This window comes from Osmia bicornis, chromosome 10 (genome assembly GCF_907164935.1).
Source record: "Osmia bicornis bicornis chromosome 10, iOsmBic2.1, whole genome shotgun sequence".
NCBI lineage: Eukaryota > Metazoa > Arthropoda > Insecta > Hymenoptera > Megachilidae > Osmia > Osmia bicornis.
This window is the reverse complement of record NC_060225.1, coordinates 10,017,831-10,044,401: the sequence shown is the minus strand read 5'-3', so window position 1 is coordinate 10,044,401 and position 26,571 is coordinate 10,017,831. Positions and strand designations below refer to the sequence as shown.

The following is a 26,571-nucleotide window of genomic DNA, read 5'->3' as shown; positions in this document are numbered from 1 at the left end:
ATACGGATCGTTCATTGTGTAACTCATTGCAAATGAATTAGCAATGTGTAAATAGAGATTTATTTACTTATTAAGGTAAATATTTGAGTCGGTTTATTATTCCTTATCGAAAGAAGTGGAGAAAGTATCACAAGGAAGTTCAAAAATATAAAGGAAAAAGAAGCTTTGCTGTGGATATAATACCAAAGCATAGAAAATATTTTCCAATTAATTTACGAAAATTTTTCATAAATAAAAACATATCATTTTTGCTGATCAATTTTATTTGTACATAATTTCTTAATATTTTATTTATCAAAAAAGTAAAATTAGTTATAATAACCTACCGCGATTTTTGTACTTCATTGTGTCTGGAAAAATATTACATCATCTGCTATTACAGCAGTACTGGGTTTTGGATTGCCTTCTTCATCTTTAAATTCTCCATAGCTAATCTTTCCAGCAACTAATACTCTCTGACCCTTTTTTAAATAGTTCATAACAGTCTCGCGCAAATTCGGTTTAAACACACATATCTTATGCCATTCTGTCTTTTGCATAAAATCCCCTGTAATTTTATTTAAACCAAAAAGACTATGTATAATTTCTTTCTTTCAAAACAAAATTAAAATTATCAAATCCTTTAGCTATATAACATACCATTTGTGTATTTGTAATTACTATGGGTGGCAAGTGAAAATATAATTACGGGATGCTCTTGGTTACCCCTTTTCTGTGGTTCAGCTCCTACTCTTCCCAGTAATGTGACTTGGTTTATAGCTGTGAACGAAAGCGTTAAATAACAAGTAATTTTCTTTTAGAAAGTTATTAAAATTATCGAACATTTTACTTACTTTTTTCTAATCGTACATTTTCGGCAATGGTACACATCTGAACGCTTTTGGGGGTCGAAATACTTTGCATAATTTTAGGTATAACCTATAAAAGAAACACGTTTAACCGGCATGTAAGTTAATTTAGTAAATGTTATATTATACATTGTTTTTTAACTTACTTTTCGAAACATGTTTGCTTAATTATAATATACGGAAGATCACAGTATAGAATATTAAATGCAATAATCACGACTAAATACTACACGCAGTTACTACAGATTACAGATGCAACAAAACGGAACATATCTTTGTGCTCGAGGTTAGGTCTGCATATAAAAAGCACAGTTGATATAACAGTCGTGTCTGTTTTATCAGTCACTTTTACCATACCTCGCATTCATAACTGAAAAGACACAATTTTAATTCTCTTTGATTCCATTAAATCAACGCATGACCGAAAAATGATTGAAATAATTGTTAAACAATGTATTTTAAAAATACCGCCAAAAATTAAATATTTTTTAATTCGATCCTATCGCCATCTATACAAAAACGGCTCAAACTACTCGACAAGTTACCGACCTACTTCGGCAGGTAATAAAATGCCGACTTATCAATCGATCCTTCTACAGTCGGTAACTTGTCGCGTAGTTTCCGCCACTTTTTAATAGAGGGCGCTAATGTTCATGGTAATGATAAAACAGACGTAAACGTTTAAAATAACAATTTATTCTAACTTACACATTAGATAATTTAATCTGAGTTAGATATTATGTACATTTCTATTACAATTGATTTCTTTTTTAGGTGAAGTTAATGGGAAATGGATCCAAGCGGTGGATCTTGCCACTTAAATTCTTCTTGGTAAGTAACATAAACAAGCCAATAACAAACATTAAGAAATCCAAAGGAGGCTGGAAATACTATTCTCGCCACTTTATCGATATAAGAAACACTATTTATATGCCTTGCAATCTTTTCCCCGTTCTTTTTGCAATTTCCAGCTGCCTCCTTTTGTCTGCGTCTTCTACATTTCAAAATGCAAGAATAGCCGTTTTATTATACTATTTATACGTATGATAGTATAGTTTTACCTGTATGCCTCATCCCCTGCGAGGCAATAAAGGAACTGACGCCATTTTGGTATCCACACTTCCGTTTGTGTTTGTCTTTCCATCGTCGACGGTTTCGAAGTGACCGAAACCGTCATCGATCCTCTTCCATAGGATACCGATTCCTAATTAACAATTGTTTCATTATCTTAAGTAGTAATGATTTATTTTCTTCGTTAGTTTCAAATCCTTACATTAATACCGTAAACGTCACATATCAAAGAACTTCTTCTTCGGGGTATGTCTATTATCGTTTCTGGATGTACGGTTTGAGGACTGCACGATACGATGCTGCAGAATCCGTCTTGGTAGTCGGTTTCGATTTCGTGTTCCAGTTCATCTTCGTCTATAGGAATTTCTCCACTACCAACCTGGAGTAAATATTTAGAAATTAGGATGTTCCTTGAAATTAGGCCAAGTTGTAACTCTAAAATGTACCTTTGTAAAGTAGTGCACACCGGCAAATTCCAGAAGAGTGGCTATGCAGTATCCAAAACTCATTAGCAAAAACCAATCCAAAGCTGTGGCATATCTCACCTTTGGCAAGTCTGTTCTAGAATCCAGGCTGATAGTTGACAATGTTAAGACAGTTGTTATACCTGAAACAAAAGCTTTCATTTGCATATACTTACATAGGAAAGTTAGGAAGAAATGATTTACCTAAACCAACTCTGTCACTGGTAGCTTCACGGTGAATCCAAAATGACACCCAACTTAGTACCACTATTAAAACGCAGGGCACGTAAACCTAATACAATTATGAAAACAGTATTGTAGTTTCAGGTTGAAATAACAATCTATTAATTACTCGTTTACCTGAATGAGAAAGTAACCAGTATGTCGTTGTAAATTAAAGGAAACTTGTAAGACTGAGAATTCACCCTCGCGTCTGACAAAAGTTAAGTTTCTATAAGGTGAACCCATTAAGTCGAATTGGGAAAGTGCCATTCCAGGGACAAAATTTACCGAAGAGCCTTCTTGCCATTCGTACACTAATTGACCTGAAGTATATGCATCTGAAAGCAGGGAAAGATTAAAATTTTCTATTGATAAAAATGTTTATAGAAATGCTTACAGCTTCCAAGTATAAGAGGACAAGATTGTCTGTCCATGGGGAAGTTCCTAAGTTCCATCGGGCATTTCGCTTTTATAGTAAGTCTATATCAAAGACAAATCATGTATCATATCTATAATTATTTTTTAGAAGGAAAATAATTATAGTAACCTCATGGAATAAAGAATATCTCCGTCCTGTGAGATTCTTAATAATTTATTAGGAACCGTGATGGTATGCACGTAGCTATGTTTCCCATTATAAAAATACGTGTCTGGCCTCCAAATTCTTTCCAACATTTTGATGCTTAAGCTGAGCGATTTAATCGGACCTAGGAAACTTAAACGAGAATCCCTCCACGACTGCCGGAAATAACAGTCCATCGAATAATCCTATGAAAACAGATAAATCATTTCGCGAATGACCCTTCATAATTGTGTTAACGTCTTATAGAAATACCATATCCAGTTCTGACACAGGACCCATGCTTCTTATTAAAATATTCGTTTTCACCACCGTTGGTGTACCTAAAAAGAAAAATTCCCAACTGATATTTTTTCTTCGTTCTTTGAAGATTTCATCTTCTGCTGAGAGAAAAGGAAATGGAGAGAAAAAATGGGAACAGATATGCTGACAGGAACGGGTATAGATGGATAATCGAAAGGATTTCGACATTTTTTCAGCTGAAAAAAGATAATGGTAAAACAACCGAGACCGCATGATAGAGATAAAGGCGATTTCGAAGAGATACTTTGCTTTGGCTGGCTACAATCCAACTTTTCGCCTGTTCCATTCATATAGGATCGTCTTGTTTTTTTTTTCCTCTTTCGCTCGATCACTCGTCAAAGGTTGTTACGATGCTCCATTTCTTTTGATGTAACTATTTTAATGTTGATATTCGAGGAAAAATTGATTAGCATCTTTTCATTTACCTCACAACTTTCTCACCCTCGTTAATTAAATGTATATTATTTCTTTTTGTTTGGAGAATTTAGAAAATCTTAATTTGCAAGGAGGATCGTGGAACAGTCAGAGGGAAGTTTCCAAGTGTTTTTCACTTAGAATAACTTTGAAACTAGAGAGTGTCTTCCGGTGACACCGATCAGTTTCTAAGATAAGTCGAAAATTCCATCAGATTGGAAACAAATCAGTGGAAATTGATGGAAATTGAAGCAAGGTATACATCAATTTTTCCATCAAAATTTTCGTAATCGTTTAATCCTTTTATCAACGAGGTTGGAATAATCCAATTAGTTCCAGCAGTGATTCGATCGACTAAAACGACGATTAGGAAAACTTCAATAGTTTAATAAAATAATTCGAATAACTAGCTGATCATCTCCAAAATATAAAGATAATTTTCTTTTTATTTCATTACCCTTTCCATGTGTAGGCAGTTGATTGTTCTCATAATTCATCAGAAGGTTCTCAAGAACCATAGTGATGTTCTTGGAAACGATATCGTTCATGGTTCCTCTGATTGCCATAGGTTTGGAAGTTTTTGGTGATGGAGAGGATACATCCATAGCATAATTTCTCTCTTTACAAGTCGACAGTAATACGATAAAGATCAATCTGAAAAAATATATTCCTTTTATGGTTGAAAATGGACAAATACTTTTGACTGATAGAATTGAAAATGGCAAACATTAGGTAAAGCAGGGACATAGGTGAAAGAGGCCGTAGAAAAGGGGGGAGGAAGGAGAAGAAGAGGGGAACAGGAGTGCTCTCCTTAGCCGCGGATTCAGCAACTTCCGATGAGGGTGCCCCTCGATGTTTCGAGTGAACATTCTCTCTCGTTACGTCAGAATCGCCCTTTAAGTCCTTCCGGTGGCCCTCTTACAAAAAACCTCCTCAAAATATGTCACTTTTTACCAAATTACCCACCATTAGAAAATTCTATCCAAGTGTCCTCGATAAATTATGAAATTTTTGTGGGAAATTTGTTAGAACAGAAACGAATAAGGTACATTTTAAAACTGTTCGATATCGAGATTGTTTTTTTTTTTGTTTCTATTCGAAAGAAGAATAATCAACGAGACGATATGAACTGAGGGTAAAAGAGGGGTAACTTTTTTTCGGCTATCGCGAACACACGTTTGCTGGCCACTCGTACCACTTTAATTTCAGCTTTTTCATTAAAAGCCTGTATCAATATTGCCATATTTGTGTGGCTGGCTAAATAATCGAGGCGGAATAGCAATCTTTCCCACTGCATTCGTTACAATAATTTATTTCGCGAGGTCGACTCCACTTTTCAATCTAACACTTTCGTTATAATGCAATCTAATTAATTAAATGAATAAAAACAGAATAGTAATAGTTTCACCATTTTTATCGCATCAGTTTAAATAAAATTATGAAGTTGTAAATGATATACCATTTGACAATACGTCGATTATAAATCTTCAATTCTTATCATATTAAATTTTTAATAAATGAATGTAAAAGTATCTGAATGATTAAAGAAATTTTCAGATGAAAAGTAAATGTTCGATCACTGTTCAAAGAAGATGAAAAAGTTTACTTACACGATCATTTCTTTGGATGTTAATTCGAGGATGTTTTGCACAAAAATTAACGGTGGGAAAATTGAATAGAGTCGAACCGAATACCGGCACCAGCGAGAAAGATCTACATGCAATTCTTGTAACAGATCCTCGTGGATCTCCCACCTGGGAGAGGAAACCTCCAGCCGCGCAAGCTCCAACAATCCTACCTTCTGCAACGTTCAACGAACTTTTTCGAATCGTTTATTTCTTTATATTATATGTAAAATTATTATTATCATCAATATTTAAACATTTACCCCATTAAGATGGTTGCATATTAAAGGGGCAATTTCGAAACATTCAAAGTCAGACCCAATTCGATGAGACAAAAATATTGCCAAGCGGTAGTATTTGTAATACATCAATTTGAAGCTTAAAGGTTTTATTATATTTGTCATTTCTTCGCTGGAGGATTCGGGTCCGAATAGATCCAAGCGTCGTAAGGGTTAAAGATAAAAGCAGGGATCGATGGGACGTGGAATCTTGTAAGGTTAACGACTCTCGATACCGATGTGTGTTTTGCGGAGGTATCTGAAGGGTGGTATCTGACATGAAAATCAAGAGACGGGGTAGTTCTGTTCTCTGTGTCAGTAGGTCGTGGAAAAACGGGGCTGCACATGCGTGCTCGATTTTCCGTTAACCTTACCGACCATCTCTCGGAACAGGCAAGGAATGGCAAGTACCGTGATATACAGGCGAGTGTTATCGGTGTCTCGGAACAGCTAGCAAAAGATAAATAGCTGAAAGGTCGAACAGAGGGAGGCGAAAGGTGTGCGACAGATCTGAAAATGAGGGAGAAGGAGGAGGAAATGACACGTCGAGATGGTAACCTCTGAAAAAGTGCAGATCCATCGTTTCGGAATCCGATAAAAGTGAACAAGATTTCGTACGATCCGAGTGATCGAATACAACGGGCAGTGAATAAAATAATATATCTGGACGAGGGTGAAAGTTCGAGGGGAGGGATAAGTGTTTATTGCTGGCAATAAAGACGAATGTACAATACCGTCCATAAGTATCAAAAGTATTTCGAAAGGATGTCTTTAGAAATTTTTATGCTTTAAAATTTCACTCGGGAAATTTTGAAACCTCGAAATTTGATCGTGTAATTAAAGGTAATATTAATTAGGGTAATTGAGGGAGAATCGAAAATGTGGTAATACTTGTGAACGATAGTGTATCTGAAGAGAGAAACCGAAAGGAGGTTAGTAGAGAGAAATAGATAGAGTAAAAGGGGCGATAGGAAGGGGTGTAGAAGGGGGATGAAAAGAGAGGGTGAGTGGCGCGCAGCATCCGAACCATCAGAAAATATACTCGAGAACGGCGTCGACATCGGACAGTGCTGGTGAACGAATCAGTCTGTTCGCGGGTGAAAAAGTGTGCCCTTTTGAGGGCAATCGTGACAAAGAAGGGTGAGAGGCATCGACTCCTAGTGACGTTCCCCTTGACAATGTCCGCGGATCCTGTCGACGACCTCCGCGTCGACATTCCACAAGCTGAATGCAACGAGTACACCATTCATTCAAAATAACCAACCGCTTTAAGCTGGTTGTATCATAACAAAATTATTTATTTACAGTATGAAAAATTCATGATACAACCACCTTACATTTTTTCTAACAATCTTCTTTGCTTTATCTATCAATTTATGGTGAATGAGGTTTACGAAAAAAGGCATTATTGAATATCGAAAGAATAGAAAATGAAGTGATATGTTAATGGTATCATGAAATTAAGGTCAAGGACGGAAATCAGGTCGGGTTCTGGTTGCAGTTTCGGGCAGCTCGATGTCGAGGTCCAAGAACCTAATGAGATGACATCCTCTTCTACCTGCTGACGTAATTTTCAAGGATGCATCGCAAGATGTGGTTACAGCAGATCTTTATTCTCTTGCGGATGATTTACTTAGTTGCCTGGTACAATGATCAACTCCCTTCGTTTATCGATACCAATCGATTTTTATCGTAACAATACCCTCTTTTCTTTTCATGCTAGCGGTTTTAGTAAAAGTTCCAGGACCAATCTTGAGAATACAGGGGTATCGGATAGATTAGAAAATGTAACGCAAACTATATCGCGAATCCTCGATGGTTATGATATTCGATTGAGGCCGAATTTTGGCGGTCAGTTCCAGTATTTTCCCGCCCTTTTATACATTTCGATTTTACTAACTCTGTTAATTTTTCAGGTGAACCCCTGTTGGTTGGCATGGATCTTACGATTGCTAGTTTCGATGCAATCTCCGAAGTGAATATGGTCAGTGGAGATTTATTAATTAACTTTATTTATAACGTGACGTGATTACTTTCTTCCTGCAGGATTACACGATAACGATGTACTTGAACCAATATTGGAAGGACGAAAGGCTAGCGTTTTCCCAAGAAGAGGAAGTTCTTACACTTAGCGGAGATTTCGCGGAAAAGATTTGGGTACCAGACACATTTTTCGCCAACGATAAAAATAGGTGAGCAAAAGAAGACGTCGATGAATCTGTGTTATCTAAATGTTTATTATCTAATTATGTATTAACATAAACGTCTTGCTTTACTCATCGATAGTAGGTATCTGAAGCGCTCGAAGGCGCGGGAATAAGGAAGCTAGTATTTAATTGGGAAGTCAACGAAGTAGAAGATAGAATATGATTACGAAAGAAAATGTTGGTTTTCGGTTTGTTCGCAGTTTCTTGCACGACGTGACCGAGCGTAATAAACTCGTCCGATTATCCGGGGACGGATCTGTCACTTATGGCATGAGATTCACGACGACCTTGGCCTGCATGATGGATCTGCACTATTATCCGCTCGATTCGCAGAACTGCACCGTAGAGATCGAGAGCTGTACGATAAATACTATCTTTCACAGCTCTTATATCGACCCTTTCCATTCCCCTAATACTGTAAAGTGTGTTAGAAACAATAGTTGAAAATTTAGGAACTTGAAAACTATATACATATAGTAGACCACGTCGAACTGTCCATTAACGAATATCCAATTTCCAGTTTAATGGTATAATAATAATATTAATTAAGAGAATAATCTCCTTTCAGATGGTTACACGGTGCTGGACGTGGTAATGTATTGGAAAGAAACTCCAGTTCGTGGCGTTGAAGAAGCAGAATTACCACAGTTCACGATAATCGGTTACGAAACGAACGACCGTAAAGAAAGACTAGCCACCGGTATATATCAGAGGCTTTCGTTAAGTTTCAAGCTTCAGAGAAACATTGGGTATTTCGTTTTCCAAACATATCTGCCTAGCATCTTGATCGTGATGCTTAGTTGGGTCAGCTTTTGGATTAATCACGAAGCAACCAGCGCCAGAGTCGCTCTTGGTAATCATTACTATGGGTAGATCTATTATTAACGATTAACTAATATATTTTTCTCGTTTTCAGGGATAACAACGGTGCTTACGATGACTACAATTTCGACTGGTGTACGTAGCTCACTGCCACGTATCAGCTACGTAAAGGCTATCGATATTTATTTAGTAATGTGTTTCGTTTTTGTATTCGCGGCTCTGTTAGAGTACGCAGCGGTTAATTACACGTACTGGGGTGCCAGGGCGAAAAAAAAGAGCAAAAAGAAAGAAACTGACGAGAAGAAAGTGGTTTCCTCGAAATCAGGTAGAGTTTACTTTAATCGAGACTCGAAAAGAAAAAGTGATAGGAAGAAATATAATTTTACAGGAAGTAAAGCAAGTTCTCCGTTTCCTGGTTCGACGGAAGCGGATATAATAGAGCTTCAAGATCTAAGAATGTCCCCTCTGCCAAGTATAAGAAATAGATCAGGATTATTGAGCAGTGGCTCGATACCAGGAACGGGACGAGAACACGATCCGGCCAAATTTCCCCCTAGTTTTCGCATTTCCAGAGTCGCTGCCTACAATACTCATGGAAGAAATGCTGGTCTCAGATATAGGGGACCTAAACAACACAAACCTAAGGTGAAAACATATTAATTCGAATTATTTTTTAAGCATAAGGGACTTGATCTTCAGAAGTTTTCAAAATACAGCGCGCGCCTGCGCGTAAGGCAACAGCGCGACTGCGCATGCGCAAGTAGATGTAGCCTATATGTAGGGGCTTCTCTCTGACTAATGCTTCAGTCGCTTTCGCGCAACCGTTGCAGGAGGGGTTTGTGTTTGTTATTGGAAAAAAATAATTGCAGGTATTACACGCGATACGAAGAGGAGCTTCCGTATTACGAATATCAATGCCGAAGATTAAGGATGTAAATATTATCGACAAGTATTCGAGAGTCATATTTCCGGTCAGTTTTATGTTATTCAACACAATCTACTGGGTATTCTATTTTTTCTAAATCACAATTCTCTTAACGAACGACGAAGGATAAAAAAGGACCAATTGATAATCGAGAATTCAAATGGAATTCCATTGAATATCGATTCGGTTTGAATATCGTGTTTTCAAAAAAGATAAAAATACGTAAATTGAAATCGACGTTCAAGCCGTGTAACTTAAACCGAATTCTTTATTCTCGATCGAAGGGAGCAGATATCGAAAGTACTGAATCGAAGCTGCCAAATATTTATCAGTGGGAAGATATTTTCGAGATACACCGATTTAAGCTGGAGGTATAAAGGTATTTTAGAAAATATGTTCCTAATCTTTAGTAATTCGAACGGAAAATCCGTCATTACAAAAGTCATTGAAATGAAAAAGAAATTTTAATTAAAGACGCGTCATATCAAAAACTAACTGAGATAACCTCACTGAAAATAATGATGTACATTGATCTGAATCTTTAAGGGAAGTTTTCAAACAGAAATTTCTTCTGTATTATAGCAATAAATGTATCGATAAATATAATACAGAATAATCGGTGTGATTTCCCTAAACATTCCTAAAAATTAATAAAAATTACTTGATTTTAAGAAGCCATCTAGCAGCAAAACGCTGAACTGTGTATAGAAAACCACTTACCCTTTGACATTCGGTCGGTATAACTGCGTTATAGTTGAGCGTATTTCCGCTAAATGGCGCCAGTTGTACCATTTTAAAAACTGGCGCTAAATATAAAGTTTATAAATCATAAAAAACGTTAGCATAATATTTTCAACCACCTATAATAACATGTATACCTTGAAACAAGCTCGGACTGAAAATTTCATGGGTAAAGAAAAGATACTTTAATATTTCCATCGTTTATACCATTTTATTTTCTTTTCCGGTAGATACATCGTTAATATTATATTACAAAGATGGCGGCTTTTAAAGCTAATAAAAAGTAATAAATAATTGAACGGTCAAGTCGATCGTGGCTCGATCTTATTCGAGCTCCGAGACTTGGAGCGAGGAGTTTTACCTCTCCCTTGTTCATGTATTTACTTAAATAACAAACAAAAAAAAGTTATATAAAAAAAAACTAAAGATATTAAATTATTAAAAAAAATAATACAGATTCCTCGTGTACAATTTTGTACCATTCGTCGTTTCTTCGTCCATCCACGTCGAATACAATTATAAATACGAATATAAATACAAAACTAATTTAGCAATCTTCTTTTTCTTTCAGAGATTCTACTGGTCGGTAGAATTCTTTTTCTGATTTAAAATCGTTTCGATGTTTCGATGAATTCGAGCGATATGCATTCTCTTCCCTTTAGGAGGCTCTCTCTCTTCTATGTAGAGATTTCCGGTTACTTCCGGCCAATCGACCATCACAGAAGTTTCCCTTTTCCGATCTGCAACGAGATAGAAGTATCTTATTAATTTTTCCTTTTACCCGATAGGGAATTATTATCTAATTGTAAGTAGACTTGTTATCTTATCAATTTTCTAATCTAATAGAACATTTTAAAAAGCATATCTTATATAATAAAAAATTGAAATTCAATTTGTAATCGTACGATTTATGTCGTAAAATATTTTCTTACCCAAGAGTTTCTCAAGATATTGGCACCTTGTTTCGGGATCACCCGGGTTCATGGGCGCGCCAGCAACCAGTTCGGCTAGTTCTGCCTTGACCATTAAATTTAATCGAGCCGAGATCTCTTCTAAACCCACTGTAAGCATCGAACAGTTTCTCTTTTATTCAAGCTGCTTCTACAAAATGCATTTAATTGCTATTTAACGACAATTTTATATCGTCCAATTTCTAACGATATTCCCAATGTTATTTGTTCTACTCAAAAATTCCCCTTGTAATTTATTTTTAATTGACAATTTTAGCTGGGCACGTTGGAACGACGGTATCGTATAGTCAAGGCTGGAATGCGAGTTGAACGGCTATGGAATGCGGTTCTGCTTTCCCAAGACCCCATGGGATGAACCTAACGATAGCTTTACTTCGGTTCAAAGTCATCTTTTTCTACCCTTGGAAGAAACCTGGCTAACATATATCCAACGAAGAAACTATTCAGTTAGAAAAATAAACGACCGAGGATCGTTAGTACTTCGACGCTGTACACCTTCGTAGATCGTAAATTCTTCCAAATTCTTTCCTGTCCACGTCGTAACGCGATCTAATGTTTCAGCTGAATGCAAACGCTGTTTTTCAACAGCATGATTCGACAACATTGGTAAGGGGATCAGGTAATGGGCTCTAACGGGAGAAACGGGCTATCCTGGTAAGTCCTCTTCGGTTAGCAAAGCCAGCAATGAAACGGTACCAAATGCACGACCATTCGCTTGTATATGTATATTACCAATATGTTACTGTGAGAACACCGACGATAAAACCAATCGGTTATCTTTTCTCGATCACTTTCAACGGGAACGAATTTCTCCTATTTACTTTTCGAGAAGAGAACAGTAAAGTACAACAACATGAATGAAACATTTACATATGCGTATGAACGTCGAATTAACAACGTCGAACCGGCATTGAAACAAAAATAGTATCGTTTCATTCATGCTCGTCTGAATAACGATTTCACGAACGTGCACTAGCGATGGAGTCGCGCATTTCATATTATAATAACAAGAAGATATTGAAAAAATTCTATGTAATATAATTGAAAATTTTATGAAACTTAATTAGTTATTGTAGATTAAAAGAGGTGGGAACATCAAACAGATCGATTCCATCGCTAAATAGTACATAGTACGTTTCCTGGGGAAGCGTGGGTGGCGGTGTACGATAGGGTGGGAATAAGTGGGAAGTGAATGGAGTAGAGGGGAAAAGAGTAGGTTCCGGCGTATATGAGTTCTGCGTAACGTTCGTTATGCAAATGCGGATAGTAACATTGTACAAACGTTCATTGTGGATCGTAAGACCACGTTCGGATGCTTTCTTTTTCTACCCCACGTGTATTCGTCGAAGCCGCACGTTCCTCCAAACAGTCCGATCATATTATAAACGCCTGTTCCAAGTTTCGTTTATGAACACCGTAACGGCGATTTGCAAACATCGCCTCTTTATGCTTTGCAGCGCTGGATGAACCGTAAGGAATTTAAAGTAGTTGAATCACGCGATTTCGCGTATACACTGCCATTTAAACGTTTCGGAAATCTTCGGTCCGATCTAAATCATAAGTTCAGCTTGAAAGTGATCAATTTTTTCATTATAATTAATATTCTATCCAATAAATACGATGACATTGATTACAAAAGTGTTATTTGAAAAATTAGGTCAGATCTTGAAACGACAACAAACGATGAGAGATGACATAAGTTGGTAAACGAGAATAAAGAGAACGCGGAACGGAGCATGATGAAAGAAACGAGAAGCATTGAATACCAGGACGTCATATCCGGGCGTGATAGATCGAGCCAAGGTGAGCAGAGGTCGTGAGTAGCCCTCTAATGAAGAAAATCTGCCTTGCATTTTAAAGGACTTCTTGTCCCCCTCTACCATACGCTATCGATCCTTCAGAATGAAACGTGTAGAACGAAATAGTAGAACACGCGATCGGTCGGTTTTTCTTTTTCTTCTTTATTTTCATTCGATCCATCTTTCAGACTGTTTACCTGGCTCGAAGTTCTTCTTCATTCGCCGCCACTGTCTCGCGTAGACTAGAGCTGAGCATCCTGCGACCAAGAAGAAAAGAATACAGGCACAGATGGCAAGGATCAGGGCTCCAGTTTGCCAATCCCACAGGATTTTCTCCTCCGAAGACGTTTCCCTTCGACGAGGCTCGTTTACCGTCTATAATCACCGCAATATCAAGTAATCGAAACACTTTCTTTAGCCTCTTAACAATTATTATTCTTTTCTCCGTTGTATACCTGCTTCTTAATGTTACGTTCCAAGTTTTCTACGCGTCCAACGAAATCGTTCGATTCCTCTCTGATCTGTTCTTGATCCAGATCGGAGAACCTCCAAAACATCTTTGAGGTGACAGCCTCGAGGCTTCTTTGACCGGTTTCCGGTCGTTTCTTCGTCGAGAGGAAAGACCAATCGAGCTCGAGTGCTGACAGTGGTCCGCAAATAGCATCCTTGTAAATGGTGCAGGGGCTCAAAGTAAATTCAGGAGCGCATCTGGTGCAAGGCCAACAGGTGTCACGCTCGACCGACCAAAATTCGAAACCCGGTTTACACACGGGATATCGGGGAGCGGATGTCGAGCAGCCAGCCTTGCGGGAACCGACCAGTAGCAGCAGCAGCAGCAGCAGCACGGCCAACAGATATCCCCGACTGGCCTCCCCAGGCATCACCTGAAATATTTTATTAACCCATCTTCTTTTTTTCTGTAGCCATACCAAGCGAATACATATTGGGTCTCTGCCGATACCAACGTCGCAACCATAAAGATCAGATAAGTATTTGTTTAATTTAAATAAATTTCATTGTTCTTCCAATGCCGAAGAGAAGAGAAATTATACTTCTTTTTCAGCCGATTCTTTGAAATAATCGAGCGTGTAAAGTAGTCGTTTAACCGGCAAAACCGGCCAGACCGTTTCCACTTCCGGCTCGTTCGCGATGTAATTACATCCGTAGTTGTATGGACAGCGTACACCTTTATGAGTGTGCGTACGCACGAACATTAGAATAGTTTGAACGTGAATCAATTGACCGCAATTCGGTCATGATTTCCCTCTGATTTACATTAATACCTATAATAATCATCTTGATCAATCATTAACAAAATTAACGTTCAAGAACGATTTTATATGTATAATTATTCTTTCATTATTCTGTTTTTGAACATTTAAGTTTCGCGCGGTGAATCAACGCGTTTCAATTTTACCCTAATTTCTAAAATCGAAATATAAACAAAATTACGAGTGTCGTGTTAACGAATGGACGACGGTAAGGGCTGTAAATGAAAAGTTGTTGCCGCGCAAATAGAAAGCGTAACATTCTATCTATGGCGTTGTTTTCTCTCGAGCTGTTTAAAATTTGATGCGCGCGCCACGGACAATCACAAGTATTTCTCAATTGCGTAGTAAACATTACGCAGCCAGATAAGAATCATGTATATCACAAATTTTTCTCAATTAGGTTTCAAGTCACGCGATACCGCGTCCTTGATTATTAGCGTTAAATGTTCCTCTAGATCCTTGAAAGATCCTCGACGTTAAAAATTTTTCGACAAATGAGGCCACTATTTTCTACCTGTGATTAATTAAATATTGTTTAATTGTCAGGTAAACTGTTTAAGTGAATATTAAAAAAAAAATTCTAAAAATTAATAGCAAAGAAAATTTATTATCGTTTATATACATTTAAATATTAAACAGTAATAATCTTTTCCGTGTTAAGTAATAATTGCTTTATTAATGTTCACCTTAATTGTTCCTATCGCTAATACATTAGCGTACTACCATTCAGAAATCTCATTGGTATTCCGGACGTTCATTGTGTCATTCAATAGAGAAATGTCGACTATCGTTTAGTATATTTCACGTTTTATCTTGATCGTGTTTTAAATCAATCCTTTACTTTCCCATTGTTTTTCTTTTTTTTTTTTTCAAATAGTTTTTGTTATCCTTATATAGAGAGATATAGAGAGAATTCAAATTTACATTTCAAAAAATGTACTTACGCTGCCTTCGATAAATTCAAACTTGTCATGATGCAATCCAATCGATATATCCAAAATCGATTAGCAGGAAAAGAAGTAATAAAATATCGAGAGTTCACAAAAAATTGTTGATCCACACATTCGAATGAAATCGTGAATACCGGTTCGATCGAACAAAGCTGAACAGGTTTACGAGTACTTTTTACGCTAAAAATCAAGGAAATGTTCTTTTCAACATTTTAAAAAAAGAAAAAGAAAAGGCGGTATTTCGAAAAATCTCCACCCAACACGGACTAGACACTCACCACGCGCCGACTACAACACGACTGGCTAGACTGGTTATTCTAATTTCCGCCCACAATCCTCTCTTGAAAAGAGAAGTTTGTAAGAGAGAGAAATGTATTGAAAGGAAAAAGATACGGAAAGAAACTTAGAGCTGAAAGAAGATGAAAGAGGACAGAGGGAGCCACGCGGTAGAATGAAAGAAAAAAAAATAGTGATGGCTTTAAACATCGCTATAAAAATGCCTTTAATATAAAAATAATTCTTTGCTATTCAACAATCATAAGGACGATTACAAACTAAATAATCTTATTATCATATATTTTTAATAACCTACAGTGCCTCTAATCTGATTTGAATTATTATTGTATTTGAACATTTCAATTCGATTCATAGTTTTGAAATTGAACTCTTATTATCCTACTGTCAGTGTATGTTTTATATAAATGAATAATCAAGTAATTTAATAATTAGAAATATTATTTTTGGTTGTTTTAGAGTTTTTTATTATGAATTTTTCTTATAAATTTAATATAAAATTATAGACAAAGTTGTGGGTAGTTCCTTCTACTTGCGCGCCATCTTGTATGTCTCAGGAATTAACTCATGAAAGTACAGTAACGATCTAGTTATGAAAACAGAAACTAAAAGAAAACAAAATATCGGTAAGATAATTGTATAAAATATATTCCTCTAAAGATTGTCTTACATGTTAATGAATTTGATGATTGTTTACTTATCTTTCTCATTACGATAGACTTTGAAATATAAATGATTCTTACTGTGATTTTCTTTAATTCTTCAATGATTTCTTAACAAAAGTCCTGAGATTTTTAATTATTTGCATATCCTACAATTTAGTTATTTTATTTCTTTTTCTCACCCTACATTTAATCATGTAAAAAACTTAAAAAATTCTAACCTCAAAATCTAACTCTGTACATATACCTTTGTAAATAAAATTTTCATTTAATAATTTTAGAATTAATATTAGTTTGTTTGAGATTGTAAATTGAAATAGCTATTGCTTTGATGCTTAAAATTTGAAATAATACTTTCTTATTTATATAGTGTTAAATTTCACAACCTAACCTATATTTTTTAAAGCTAATGCAATCAATTTTTAGTTTCGATAAAACTAAATAAGCCACGTCGATTCTGTTTAAATCTTCCATATAATTACCCTAATCTGTTTTCAGATTCCTCCAATGAGGCATTGACAAAGCAAGCTATTCTAACAGTTGCAATCGTTTTTGTTACCTCATTAATGGCACTATTTTATGTATACACTAGTTTTCCACAACTCGCCGAGTAAGAAACAATTATATCGATGTTTCGTATAAAGAAATGTTTTAATTTGTTCTTTATTTTAGAGATGAACGACAACACATGAAATTACCATTGCACATTGAAGATGCAAAAGGCCTGGGTAATCTCCTGAGCAGATACAAAGATCTATACTATTTCCAAGTACTAACAGGATTGTTCATCACATATATTTTGTATCCTTTGATAATTTCTCTTCTAAATCAGATGCTTAGTATTTGTTAAAATTATGAATTCCTTAACTAGAATTCAGTCTACAAACTTTTGCTATTCCAGGTTCTATTTTCCTCTCAATTCTTTCTGGTTTTCTTTTCCCATTCCCTTTGGCTTTGTTGTTAGTTTGCACCTGCAGCGCAGTAGGAGCATCGCTTTGCTATCTTCTGTCGTCGATTTTAGGAAGGAGATTACTTTTTAAATATTTCCCGGACAAAGCTCGAGAGTGGACGCTAACAGTGAGAAAGCACAAACACCATCTTTTTAATTACATGCTATTCCTTCGAATGACACCGCTGCTTCCGAATTGGTTTATAAATTTAGCTAGTCCTGTAATCGGTGTGCCACTTGCACCGTTTACAATGGGCACGTTTTTTGGTGTTGCTCCACCATCTTTTGTCGCTATACAAGCAGGACAAACGTTACAAAACTTAACTTCATCTAGTGATGCATGGTCTTGGAATAGCATCTTGATATTGTGCGTATTTGCAGTACTTTCATTAGTACCTGTTTTATTTAAACAGAAACTACAAGAAAAGTTTGATTAAAAATTTAGGAAATAAATTAAAGAAATTTTATTTATTTAGAATATAATATGGTTATTTATTTTAAATATTCGTTACATTAAATGCAATGTAACAAAGCGATAAAATGATTCATTCTTAGTTTAATTAACATTCCTCAGTTAGCATTATGCCTTTTTTAAATAAAATTTAATTGCTAAATCTTAAATCTGTCAAAATTAGCACAAATTAATTAAAACTACAGTTATGTATTTCACTAATGTATTTGTATTTTCTTTTCTATACACAAAATGTGCACAAAATTGTTTGCAATGAAAATAACTGTATTGCTGTAGAAACATGTTATAGTATAATTATGTATAAATAATTTGAACAATATAAAAATGTAATTTAGCAGAAGGAGGTCAAATAGCTAATGGAAATATTTGTTGAGTTCAGAGTTGGAAGACTAATTGGTCGCCAGTACCACCAATTGTACCACACTGAAAAACATGTAGCTTTAACAGTGAATTGTTTAAACGATGGTATATAATATATGTAATTATAAATTAAGTGTAAATAAATTTTCTGTTAAAACTATATAATAATGCAAACGAAGATATGTAAATTATGTAATTAATTTTTTTAATTTAGTGTAAATTAATATACTTACAAGTTTTTCCAGTAGATAATAACACTGTAAATGATTTACAAGAACTAGTACATTCTGAACTTGCTATCAGTCTTATCAGCCTTGCACCTGTTGCGCATGTAATCGCTACATTACTGCATTCGGGATTTGGCTGCAGTTGTATAAATTAAATCTATTAATTAAAAAAGTTATTTTATACAAACGTTGTTATCATTTAAAAAATACAGAAATTCCTTACTAAAGAATAAGGCGGTGATTTCGATTCGTCGAAAAAAATAAATCTCTCTATGCTCTGTTCCCACCAATTTGGTGTATCCATAGGTTTTGGAAATAGTTTCCTTAAAATTCGTGCTGGAGTTATCCGATTTATTCTCCATGCAACATGATTATTTAGATTTTCTGTAGGATTTAAATGCATGTTACTTTCCATGATATCTCTAACATTTCTAAAAGAATGAATGTTTTTTAGTGGTTAAACTATAACTTCAAAATTAAAGCATGTTCTTCTGTTGAACTTCAGTGCAATACCTAAAAGTTAAATTGTTAGAAAATACTTTTGCAGCATCTTTCTCAAATGTTACTGAATTTTTCCAAAACAATTGTTGTACATTCTTCATATGAACTTCTGAAAAGTTCTGTGTTTTTATATATGGAATTCCAGGGTTGAATGATCTAGATATTTGATAACCAGTTAAATCAGGCACAAAATGTACAACGCTACATGGCCAACAATCCATATCTTGTATATAAAAGTAAGGATTTTCTAATATGCACCATTCTTCATAAAATTCTAAATGAACATAAAGATAAAAGAATGACATACATACATTAATTTACTGTTCAATTTTTTTTGTTTCCATTATTAAATAATAACACAGCATACCAGATAAAGAAGGATATTGTTTAATCACTGGTACAGCTGTTTTTCGAAGTAATTTTAAACCTGGATAAATGGAATTCTGTAAATTCCTTAGTAACATAACAGCTAAAAATCTTTGGTCAAAAATTACAAAGCATACAAGTGTAATAAACAAAACTACAACTATAATTTTTATACAAAAAGGAACAGCACATTTTTTATTCCTTTTTTCAAGAATACAAAATGACTTTTGTAAAGCTTGATCGATGTCTGTTTCAGAGATACCATTTTTGCGTGCATACTGACGGATTCTTTCCAGTTCGTTTCTGTATTCTCCTAAATAAACCATCTTATATATATAAAGCGCAAAAACGTCCGTCCTTGTCACTTTTCAACTTGAAAACTAATAGTGTTAGAGATACGTCGGGGTCCCTGGCACCCCAGATGCCATAATGTCGATGTGCAAAGTATCACCGCTGTTGAGGGGTCCCTAACACCCCGAGATGATTTTTTCGCCGCGCAAACAGAGTCACGGGGTCTTCGATACCCCAAAACGATTTTTGTCGGCGCTGAGAAAGAGTCACCGGGGTGCTCGGTACCCCAAGGTGATTTTTGTCGGCGCTCAGAAAGAGTCACCGGGGTCTCCGGTACCCCCAGATGATTTTTGTCGGCGCGCAGAAAGAGTCACCGGGGTCTTCGGTACCCCAAGGTGATTTTTGTCGGCGCTCAGAAAGAGTCACCGGGGTCTCCGGTACCCCCAGATGATTTTTGTCGGCGCGCAGAAAGAGTCACCGGGGTCTTCGATACCCCTTGATAATTTATGTAGGAGCGCAGAAATAGTCACCGGGGTCCCTGATACCCCAAGATAATATGTTCGGCGTGCAGAAAGAGTCACCGGGTTCCCTGATACCCCATATGATTATAGGTCGGTAAGCAGAGTGGCGCCACCGATGCACCGGGGTCCTTGACACCCCGGATGCCAAAATGTCAATATACAGAGCATCACCGGTGCTTCGGGGTCCTTAACACCCCAGTCACCGGCCATTGCGCCATCTATGTAAGAGCGGCGCAAACTATTCGTTAACTTACCGACGGGTCGATTACCGACTGTCGGAAGATCAGTCGATAAGTCGGTAATTTATTGAGTAGTTTCCACCGCTTTTGTATAGATGGCGCAGGGGTCGAACTTAATGCTAGGCGGTCTTTTCAAAATATAACTTCATCAGATAATAATTCTAATAATTTTTCGGTCTTGTAACTTAATAATTATCTTTTATTTAACACATATCTATATAATTATCACGTCTAAGTATGTATTACATCTGTACCAGTACGTTATTGGAAATATTTATTTCTTTTTTTCTTCGGTCTTGAGAGTATCAGGATACAGCTTGTAATAGAGTTTTGCATACTCCTTTTTAAGTTCTTCTCTCAATGCAAAGTATTTTGGATACAGAGCCTTTTCAGCGGGATCCCAATAGTCAAGAACAGAATCTGGTATATCAGCTTCACGCTGGTAAGCCACACCACCTGGAGATTCGGGAAATTTTCTTGGCTGCCAATGTTGGTTTTGAAACAATTCTTCTTCGCCGTCTAATAACAGTTGTTTCGCGACACGGGCATCTTTAATATCACGATTTTGATCAAAACGGGCTCTTAATAAAACTGAATGATATCTAAATTAAAAATAAAAACAAGTTACTTTTACAATAACTGACAATTCGAATATTACCTACCTAATGTCATGCCTACTATGATAATAATCTCGTATTGAACGCAAAGCACGTCTATAAAGACTCCAAACTCTTCTATTATGTTTAATTAATTCCAATGGTAATTGAGCCATTTGTTTCGATCACTGATTAATTTTCTTAGAAACTGCTTTTGTTTTTAAGGTTACTTATCTAACCATTGAACAATCATATACTACATATCCAAAAGCTAGATAGGACTTCAGGTATGTAAAAACTGTTTTAGATTGAAAATTATCTAAAAGAAAATAATATTAATGCATAATAAAATGCCAGTATCCTTTTTTTCGTTACCTAACTGTTAATATCATGAATTAAAAAGTTTACTAATAGCTATTGTATAATAAATTCAAATAGATTTTAATTCAAAACAAAAACTCATAAGAAATGAAGGATTTCCGGTTAAAGCAGCGCGACGGAAGTGTTGTTAGTCAGAAAGAATGGCGATTGTCGTTTCATAGGTAGTTCTTAACGAGCGATTCTTAAAACGCGACAAGAATTTCAGTCATCTAAAAAATTAAGCAAATCTTCTACCAAACGTCATTGTGTAATGAATTCAAGCCTTTTTATACATTTTGGATAATAACATTTGTGGCTTTCAATTCTTGAAAACTGTCATATTAAACAAGAAATCCAACCTTCAATTTGTTCCCAAATAACAAGTAGATTATTTTCTTTTACTTACAAACAAATCTTCCTATAATTTTCATAATATATCTTGTTTATTTAGTTTATGAATAACAATCATTCAAAATAAATGAAACTATCGTTTTCGTTTTTGTTTACTTATGATAATAAATTGTTAATATTTGTTTAACGGAACCGTTTTTATAATTTGTATACAAATTTTATTTTATTTTCGAATCAGAGATATAGGATCGAGTTTCCAATATTGACGACAACGATTCGTTCCTTCGAACGATTTCCAACGGGCGAAATGATGCCGACGATGCCGCCTGATTCACATAAAATTTCGCTGAAGATCATTGAGGCGATAAAACAACATCCAGTTCTGTATAGCGCCGAAGTAAAGGGTTCTTCTGTCAAATTGCAGGAATTTCGGCAGAAAGTTTGGAAGAGAATTTCCGACGAGCTTGGTCTTGATCGTACGAATTTCATTTTCAATTTTTATACATCTCTAATATGCAATGTTTTTTCGTCAATGAAATAGTTAACTTTTGTATTAAATCTTGTACATTGGTATAGGCTAAGATTTTATCATTCTCTTTTTCATTATAAATATTATAACAGGTTGAATGAATATAAAAATAAAATATAATTTGTTTTACTACATATCAGTAAAATTAATTATATTACTTGTAAAATAATAATAAAAAAAATGTTAATCTTTACAACATAATCTAATTCAAGTTTCATATTTTCAGCTACTTGGGTGAGATTAAGATGGAAAAATTTAAGGGATACCTATTGTCGCATACTTAAATATAAAACAAAACAGAGAAAGGAGTTCGCAGGAAAAAATGGATTTTTGAGGATCATCTTAGTTTCTTAAAATTCCCGTAAGAAAATGTTTTTATTTAACAACAGTTTTAATATATCTCATTACAAATCAATGTCTATCTAATATCAAAGTAAAGAATATCAAATGTAAACAGACATGTTTCAGGTACGAGTCAGATTACCAACCACAAACCATAGAATTAACTGAAGATTACATTCAAGACATAAATGCTGGTGGCATCAGTTCTGAAGGTTTATTAGAACAATTAGAAGATCGTAACGACGAAGATTACAGCGAATACTTGGAGGTCCTAGAAGAAACAACAGCCGATCCGATTTTAGATCAAAATTCTTTCGAATTAAACGACAATGGAGATAATGTAATAAAAAATATAGAGGTAGAAGAAGCGATGCAACATGATATCGATACGTATGCGCAACAAATTCAGTCGAAATTTAGAAAAATAAGACCAAAGAAAATGAAAATTGATTCTCTAGAAGTGCCTTCAACTTACAGTATCTTAAAAACTTCATCTTTCAAAAATAAAACGGTCGATACACCAATTTTTGTTAACTCGCCGGCAAGTAGTCCAGCAAAAAATTCTACTAAGATAGAAGTAAGTCCGGCATAATTACTTCTCGAGCCGTCGCTCTATGTTATTACTAATACAAGTTCTTCATTTCGTTTAGGAAACGCAGAATAATTACGACCAAGTCTATTTAGCACCGGAAGGAAAGAGTAGCATCGAACTGTTTTTCGATAGTATGGCGCAAACGGTTAAACGACTTCCTCCAAAAGCGCAAGCAGATATTAAAATGGATATCTGTAAAATAGTAACAGAGGCGGAACTTAGGTATTCTGGACGCAGTACGCCTCAGAGTACTCAGCAATTTATTGCACCACCTGGAATGATTCCTAAATTAGTTCTCATTCCATGTAGTATGATCGACGGACAGAACCAAAAAGGTTGATCATTTTGAAATCCTTCCTAACGGAAGAGTTGTTGTGATCTATTGGAACAAACAAGTTAGTTGAATTCGTGCTAAAGGGATGCCCGATGATCAGAATAGGTGACAACTATTGAAACCAAAAGAACATTTTCACTAGAAATAATTTTTCTATTTAATACCTCGTTTCTTGTTTTTATAAACTGAATTGAAAACAGAACTATGTTAATTATGTATATAAGTATTATCATTACATTTTAAGCTATTGTTACATATAAATATACCTATTTTGTTATGAAAATTTCATATATATCCAACCATCTGATTTTTCTGTTTATAAAGTTATACTTTATTTTTAAAGGATATTAGTTTGGAAAAAGGAATGTTACCAAATGTTTGATTAATAATTTTGGAAAAAATCACATTCTTGTTTGTTTTGTGAGAGTAATTTAATTAATTTATTTAATGAATTGTTTAACAAGAAAATAAATAATATAAGAAATTACTGATTTCTTGTATTATTTATTTAACATTATCACGTTATATTTTTGCAATGTTTTGAAAATGGTATCAATAGAGGCAAAGGCCACCACCACATAAAGAGATAAAACAGGATTGGTTAGAAAGTTCATGTTTACAAAATATAAAATTGTTTTATCTCATGCCGATTTTTATAAAGTTCCGGCTCTTTAAACACTTATTTATTTGACGTCTCACGTTCCTACGGATTTATAAGTCTTCTAGAGTATATAATGTAATTGTCTAATGTTACAAGGTAGAAATATTTTTAACTTTGATCGAAAGTTTTAGGTCATTATACATAAAAATGTTGCACTATTTTATTAGATGCAGAGGGCAAGTTAATTTTCTACAAAAATGTCTTATTTGTCGAACGAAATCAATTTCTGTAGAAAAGGTAAGAAATTTTTAGGTTAATTATTTTAATTTGATTAAATACAAAGTTATAAAAGTCATTTTAAGGTAAAATTATCGAATGCCATTCCATTCCATTCATCTCATTATCTCTTAAATTGATTGAAAAATTTCAGACCATATCGAATAACAGATTTTTATATAACTTTTAGGGTACCACCGACAAAGTTCTACAAAATGGACAGGATTCCAGTTCTTTGTCTCTAGAGAAATTAAAAAAGAACATAGTATCGATAAAAGAAAAGCTTGTACCATGGACAAATGACGATGACAGTGATTTAATTAAATGGATGGGTCAGCCACCTATAATTCCAAAGCATTGTGATATTGTAATTATTGGAGGAGGAGCTATGGGAAGTTCGATAGCTTTCTGGTTGAAAAAACGAATTTATAAACATATGAAAGTTGTAGTCATTGAAAGGGATCCCACTGTAAGTTTCATTACTATTAATTAATCAAGGTTCATCAAATAATAATCAAGCTTCATTTAATAATACAATTAAAATATTTACAGTATACTGCAGCATCAACAGTTCTCTCTGTCGGTGGTTTACGTCAACAATTTTCACTCAAAGAGAATATTGAAATGTCCCTTTTTGGTGCAGAATTTATACGCAACATTAATAATTATTTAAACGTTGGCGAAGATACTCCAATCGATCCATGTTTTCGTCCTCATGGGTATTTAATGTTAGCATCTAAAAATGGTGCTGAAATATTATCACAGAATTCTAAATTACAGAATTTTCTTGGAGCAAAGAACATTTTACTATCAGCTACCAAGTTAAAAGACATGTTTCCTTGGTTGAACACGGAAGATATCGAATTGGGCTGTTTAGGATTAGAGAAAGAAGGCTGGTTCGATCCGTGGGCTCTTCTTTGCGCTTTTAAAAAAAAGGCGATGGTCTTAGGAGCACAATATATTACCGCGGAAGCTGAAGGCTTCACTTATAAAGAACAAGGAGATGATCCTTCTGGTCGATTAAACGAATTAATTGTAAGCTTTTAATTTCGCTTCATAAATTCTATTGAAATATTAAAAGTATGTTCTGCAATTTCATATCTATTTTTCTATAATAAACTATTTGTTATTAGGTAAAAACGCCAGAGGGTGAAATCCATAAAATACAATTTTCGATGGCTATTGTAGCCGCGGGTGCTTTTAGCGGAGAAATAGCAAAAATGGCTAACATTGGTACAGGAGATGGACTTAGAAGGATATCATTACCTGTCGAACCAAGGTATTCACTTCACGCATTCAACGCAAATTAAAATATTTATCGAATTAATCTTTTATTTTACAGAAAAAGATACGTTTATTGTTTCCACTGTAATGATGGACCAGGTATAAATACACCGCAAACGATAGATCACACAGGCACATATTTCAGGTGAATATCATTTAAAAAATATGAAAATGGAAAACAAAACTTTAGATGTAATTTAAAGGATATTTCTGTTTACTATTAATTACATTTTAATATGTGCTTCAGGAGAGAAGGTTTAGCAGGCAATTTTGTTTGTGGAAGGTCACCGTCAGAAGACGGAGAACCTTCGGTCAAAGATTTAAACGTTGATTATAATTATTTCGACGAACACGTTTGGCCAATGCTTGCACGAAGGTGTACGGCTTTCGAAAGTTTAAAGGTATTTATAAATTTAGAATTACTGAAAGGGGAAAAGGGGATTACTAAAAATTTTTCTTACAGTTAAAATCTTCTTGGGCGGGATACTATGATTATAATACATTTGATCAAAATGGAATAATCGGAAGACACCCATTTTATGAGAACTTATTTTTTGCGACTGGATTTAGTGGTCATGGAATTCAACAATCGCCAGCAGTAGGTAGAGCAGTTTCAGAATTAATTATTGACGGTAACTTTCAAACAATTGATTTATCAAATTTTGGTTTCGAAAGATTCATTAAAGGTAAACTTATGCATGAAGTGAACATTATTTAAGTTTACTTGAAATGTGTTACGTCGACGTATAACAAAATTATACATTTTTTATAATTGTACAAAACTGTTGATATTTATGCATTTATGACACATCGAAATATGTAGATAGAAATTGTGCAAAATTTTTGACATAAGATAATGCTATCAAATGTGATTTATATGTGTAATATAATAATATATAGTAAACGATCGTCTGGTGAGAATTGATTGTTTGG

The 26,571-nt window shown here is 34.9% G+C and overlaps 9 protein-coding genes and 1 long non-coding RNA gene across 20 annotated transcripts; 5 read left to right on the top strand and 5 right to left on the bottom strand.

The window, feature by feature from the left end:
• Positions 1–245: 245 nt before the first annotated feature.
• LOC114873414 (single-stranded DNA-binding protein, mitochondrial) lies at positions 246–1,158 on the bottom strand. Its single transcript, XM_029181717.2, has 4 exons — positions 995–1,158; positions 834–918; positions 640–759; positions 246–547 (listed from the first exon to the last, which is right to left on the bottom strand). Exons 1-4 carry the CDS (start codon positions 1,004–1,006, stop codon positions 342–344), a joined length of 423 nt encoding a protein of 140 aa, XP_029037550.1. The 5' UTR covers positions 1,007–1,158; the 3' UTR covers positions 246–341.
• LOC114873402 (gamma-aminobutyric acid receptor subunit beta-like) lies at positions 864–11,157 on the top strand. 9 transcript variants are annotated; one of them, XM_029181685.2, is made up of 13 exons: positions 864–946; positions 1,623–1,679; positions 7,307–7,449; positions 7,529–7,656; positions 7,722–7,789; positions 7,852–7,997; positions 8,213–8,370; positions 8,581–8,865; positions 8,929–9,159; positions 9,223–9,479; positions 9,704–9,805; positions 10,044–10,130; positions 11,072–11,154. In XM_029181685.2, exons 3-13 carry the CDS (start codon positions 7,385–7,387, stop codon positions 11,102–11,104), a joined length of 1,560 nt encoding a protein of 519 aa, XP_029037518.1. In that variant the 5' UTR covers positions 864–946; positions 1,623–1,679; positions 7,307–7,384; the 3' UTR covers positions 11,105–11,154. The 9 variants fall into 9 exon arrangements, with proteins under 9 accessions (XP_029037518.1, XP_029037524.1, XP_029037519.1 ...); XM_029181686.2 differs by lacking the exons at positions 864–946; positions 1,623–1,679 and adding an exon at positions 6,186–6,648; XM_029181684.2 differs by lacking the exons at positions 864–946; positions 1,623–1,679 and adding an exon at positions 6,186–6,945.
• On the bottom strand, positions 1,629–5,596 carry LOC114873403 (gamma-aminobutyric acid receptor alpha-like). The gene is made up of 11 exons (XM_029181692.2): positions 5,513–5,596; positions 4,360–4,556; positions 3,441–3,508; positions 3,153–3,373; positions 3,003–3,085; positions 2,744–2,943; positions 2,588–2,675; positions 2,366–2,526; positions 2,122–2,298; positions 1,910–2,052; positions 1,629–1,842 (listed from the first exon to the last, which is right to left on the bottom strand). The coding sequence occupies exons 1-11, from the start codon at positions 5,518–5,520 to the stop codon at positions 1,629–1,631; spliced, it is 1,560 nt and encodes a 519-aa protein (XP_029037525.1). The 5' UTR covers positions 5,521–5,596.
• On the bottom strand, positions 10,693–16,072 carry LOC114873409 (tumor necrosis factor receptor superfamily member wengen). Its single transcript, XM_029181706.2, has 5 exons — positions 15,486–16,072; positions 13,726–14,154; positions 13,468–13,645; positions 11,433–11,561; positions 10,693–11,240 (listed from the first exon to the last, which is right to left on the bottom strand). The coding sequence occupies exons 2-5, from the start codon at positions 14,149–14,151 to the stop codon at positions 11,077–11,079; spliced, it is 897 nt and encodes a 298-aa protein (XP_029037539.1). The 5' UTR covers positions 14,152–14,154; positions 15,486–16,072; the 3' UTR covers positions 10,693–11,076.
• Positions 11,576–13,549, top strand: LOC114873416. Of its 2 annotated transcripts, XR_006829817.1 has the most exons (4): positions 11,576–11,943; positions 12,033–12,125; positions 13,129–13,274; positions 13,459–13,549. It is a non-coding gene; the product is annotated as an uncharacterized LOC114873416 (long non-coding RNA). The 2 variants fall into 2 exon arrangements; XR_003788929.2 differs by having other exon boundaries at positions 11,576–12,125.
• Positions 16,073–16,266: 194 nt separating the features above from the next.
• LOC114873410 (transmembrane protein 41B) lies at positions 16,267–18,172 on the top strand. The gene is made up of 4 exons (XM_029181708.2): positions 16,267–16,411; positions 16,946–17,057; positions 17,120–17,248; positions 17,326–18,172. The coding sequence occupies exons 1-4, from the start codon at positions 16,378–16,380 to the stop codon at positions 17,831–17,833; spliced, it is 783 nt and encodes a 260-aa protein (XP_029037541.1). The 5' UTR covers positions 16,267–16,377; the 3' UTR covers positions 17,834–18,172.
• LOC114873408 lies at positions 18,057–19,719 on the bottom strand. The gene is made up of 5 exons (XM_029181705.2): positions 19,324–19,719; positions 18,969–19,230; positions 18,679–18,886; positions 18,462–18,591; positions 18,057–18,291 (listed from the first exon to the last, which is right to left on the bottom strand). The coding sequence occupies exons 1-5, from the start codon at positions 19,646–19,648 to the stop codon at positions 18,200–18,202; spliced, it is 1,017 nt and encodes a 338-aa protein (XP_029037538.1). The 5' UTR covers positions 19,649–19,719; the 3' UTR covers positions 18,057–18,199.
• An 835-nt stretch (positions 19,720–20,554) lies between these two features.
• On the bottom strand, positions 20,555–21,260 carry LOC114873396 (NADH dehydrogenase [ubiquinone] 1 beta subcomplex subunit 9). The gene is made up of 2 exons (XM_029181673.2): positions 21,036–21,260; positions 20,555–20,975 (listed from the first exon to the last, which is right to left on the bottom strand). The coding sequence occupies exons 1-2, from the start codon at positions 21,143–21,145 to the stop codon at positions 20,648–20,650; spliced, it is 438 nt and encodes a 145-aa protein (XP_029037506.1). The 5' UTR covers positions 21,146–21,260; the 3' UTR covers positions 20,555–20,647.
• A 228-nt stretch (positions 21,261–21,488) lies between these two features.
• LOC123987647 lies at positions 21,489–23,760 on the top strand. Its single transcript, XM_046287527.1, is given in 6 exon segments — positions 21,489–21,597; positions 21,919–22,156; positions 22,436–22,495; positions 22,498–22,570; positions 22,678–23,128; positions 23,202–23,760. Coding segments are annotated over 5 exon segments (1,035 nt in total). The 5' UTR covers positions 21,489–21,597; positions 21,919–21,987; the 3' UTR covers positions 23,484–23,760.
• Positions 23,761–23,964: 204 nt separating this feature from the next.
• Positions 23,965–26,559, top strand: LOC114873392 (FAD-dependent oxidoreductase domain-containing protein 1). Of its 2 annotated transcripts, XM_029181667.2 has the most exons (8): positions 24,218–24,234; positions 24,306–24,375; positions 24,545–24,823; positions 24,907–25,389; positions 25,488–25,633; positions 25,697–25,783; positions 25,886–26,039; positions 26,102–26,559. In XM_029181667.2, exons 3-8 carry the CDS (start codon positions 24,683–24,685, stop codon positions 26,354–26,356), a joined length of 1,266 nt encoding a protein of 421 aa, XP_029037500.2. In that variant the 5' UTR covers positions 24,218–24,234; positions 24,306–24,375; positions 24,545–24,682; the 3' UTR covers positions 26,357–26,559. The 2 variants fall into 2 exon arrangements, with proteins under 2 accessions (XP_029037499.2, XP_029037500.2); XM_029181666.2 differs by having other exon boundaries at positions 23,965–24,375.
• Positions 26,560–26,571: the final 12 nt, after the last annotated feature.

Coding starts and splice junctions, on each gene's coding strand:
- LOC114873392 (XM_029181666.2), top strand. CDS start 24,286: ATGTTGCACTATTTTATTAGATGCAGAGGGCAAGTTAATTTTCTACAA. Junction 25,390..25,487: donor GTCGATTAAACGAATTAATT/GTAAGCTTTTAA, acceptor ATTTGTTATTAG/GTAAAAACGCCAGAGGGTGA. Junction 26,040..26,101: donor CGGCTTTCGAAAGTTTAAAG/GTATTTATAAAT, acceptor TTTTTCTTACAG/TTAAAATCTTCTTGGGCGGG.
- LOC114873396 (XM_029181673.2), bottom strand. CDS start 21,145: ATGGCTCAATTACCATTGGAATTAATTAAACATAATAGAAGAGTTTGG. Junction 20,976..21,035: donor CATAGTAGGCATGACATTAG/GTAGGTAATATT, acceptor TTTTTAATTTAG/ATATCATTCAGTTTTATTAA.
- LOC114873409 (XM_029181706.2), bottom strand. CDS start 14,151: ATGCCTGGGGAGGCCAGTCGGGGATATCTGTTGGCCGTGCTGCTGCTG. Junction 11,562..13,467: donor GAAGAAGAACTTCGAGCCAG/GTAAACAGTCTG, acceptor CGATGCTTACAG/TGGGTTTAGAAGAGATCTCG. Junction 11,241..11,432: donor ATATCTTGAGAAACTCTTGG/GTAAGAAAATAT, acceptor ATCTCGTTGCAG/ATCGGAAAAGGGAAACTTCT.
- LOC114873403 (XM_029181692.2), bottom strand. Junction 3,374..3,440: donor CTGTGTCAGAACTGGATATG/GTATTTCTATAA, acceptor CTGTTTTCATAG/GATTATTCGATGGACTGTTA. Junction 2,676..2,743: donor CTGGTTACTTTCTCATTCAG/GTAAACGAGTAA, acceptor TAATTGTATTAG/GTTTACGTGCCCTGCGTTTT.
- LOC114873410 (XM_029181708.2), top strand. CDS start 16,378: ATGAAAACAGAAACTAAAAGAAAACAAAATATCG. Junction 16,412..16,945: donor TAAAAGAAAACAAAATATCG/GTAAGATAATTG, acceptor ATCTGTTTTCAG/ATTCCTCCAATGAGGCATTG. Junction 17,249..17,325: donor TTGTTCATCACATATATTTT/GTATCCTTTGAT, acceptor ACTAGAATTCAG/TCTACAAACTTTTGCTATTC.
- LOC114873414 (XM_029181717.2), bottom strand. Junction 760..833: donor AAATGTACGATTAGAAAAAA/GTAAGTAAAATG, acceptor TTTCGTTCACAG/CTATAAACCAAGTCACATTA. Junction 548..639: donor TAATTACAAATACACAAATG/GTATGTTATATA, acceptor ATAAAATTACAG/GGGATTTTATGCAAAAGACA.
- LOC114873402 (XM_029181685.2), top strand. CDS start 7,385: ATGCATCGCAAGATGTGGTTACAGCAGATCTTTATTCTCTTGCGGATG. Junction 7,450..7,528: donor ATGATTTACTTAGTTGCCTG/GTACAATGATCA, acceptor TTTTCATGCTAG/CGGTTTTAGTAAAAGTTCCA. Junction 7,657..7,721: donor ATTGAGGCCGAATTTTGGCG/GTCAGTTCCAGT, acceptor TTAATTTTTCAG/GTGAACCCCTGTTGGTTGGC.
- LOC114873408 (XM_029181705.2), bottom strand. CDS start 19,648: ATGGTTTATTTAGGAGAATACAGAAACGAACTGGAAAGAATCCGTCAG. Junction 19,231..19,323: donor ACAATATCCTTCTTTATCTG/GTATGCTGTGTT, acceptor ATGTTCATTTAG/AATTTTATGAAGAATGGTGC. Junction 18,887..18,968: donor TCTAACAATTTAACTTTTAG/GTATTGCACTGA, acceptor TCATTCTTTTAG/AAATGTTAGAGATATCATGG.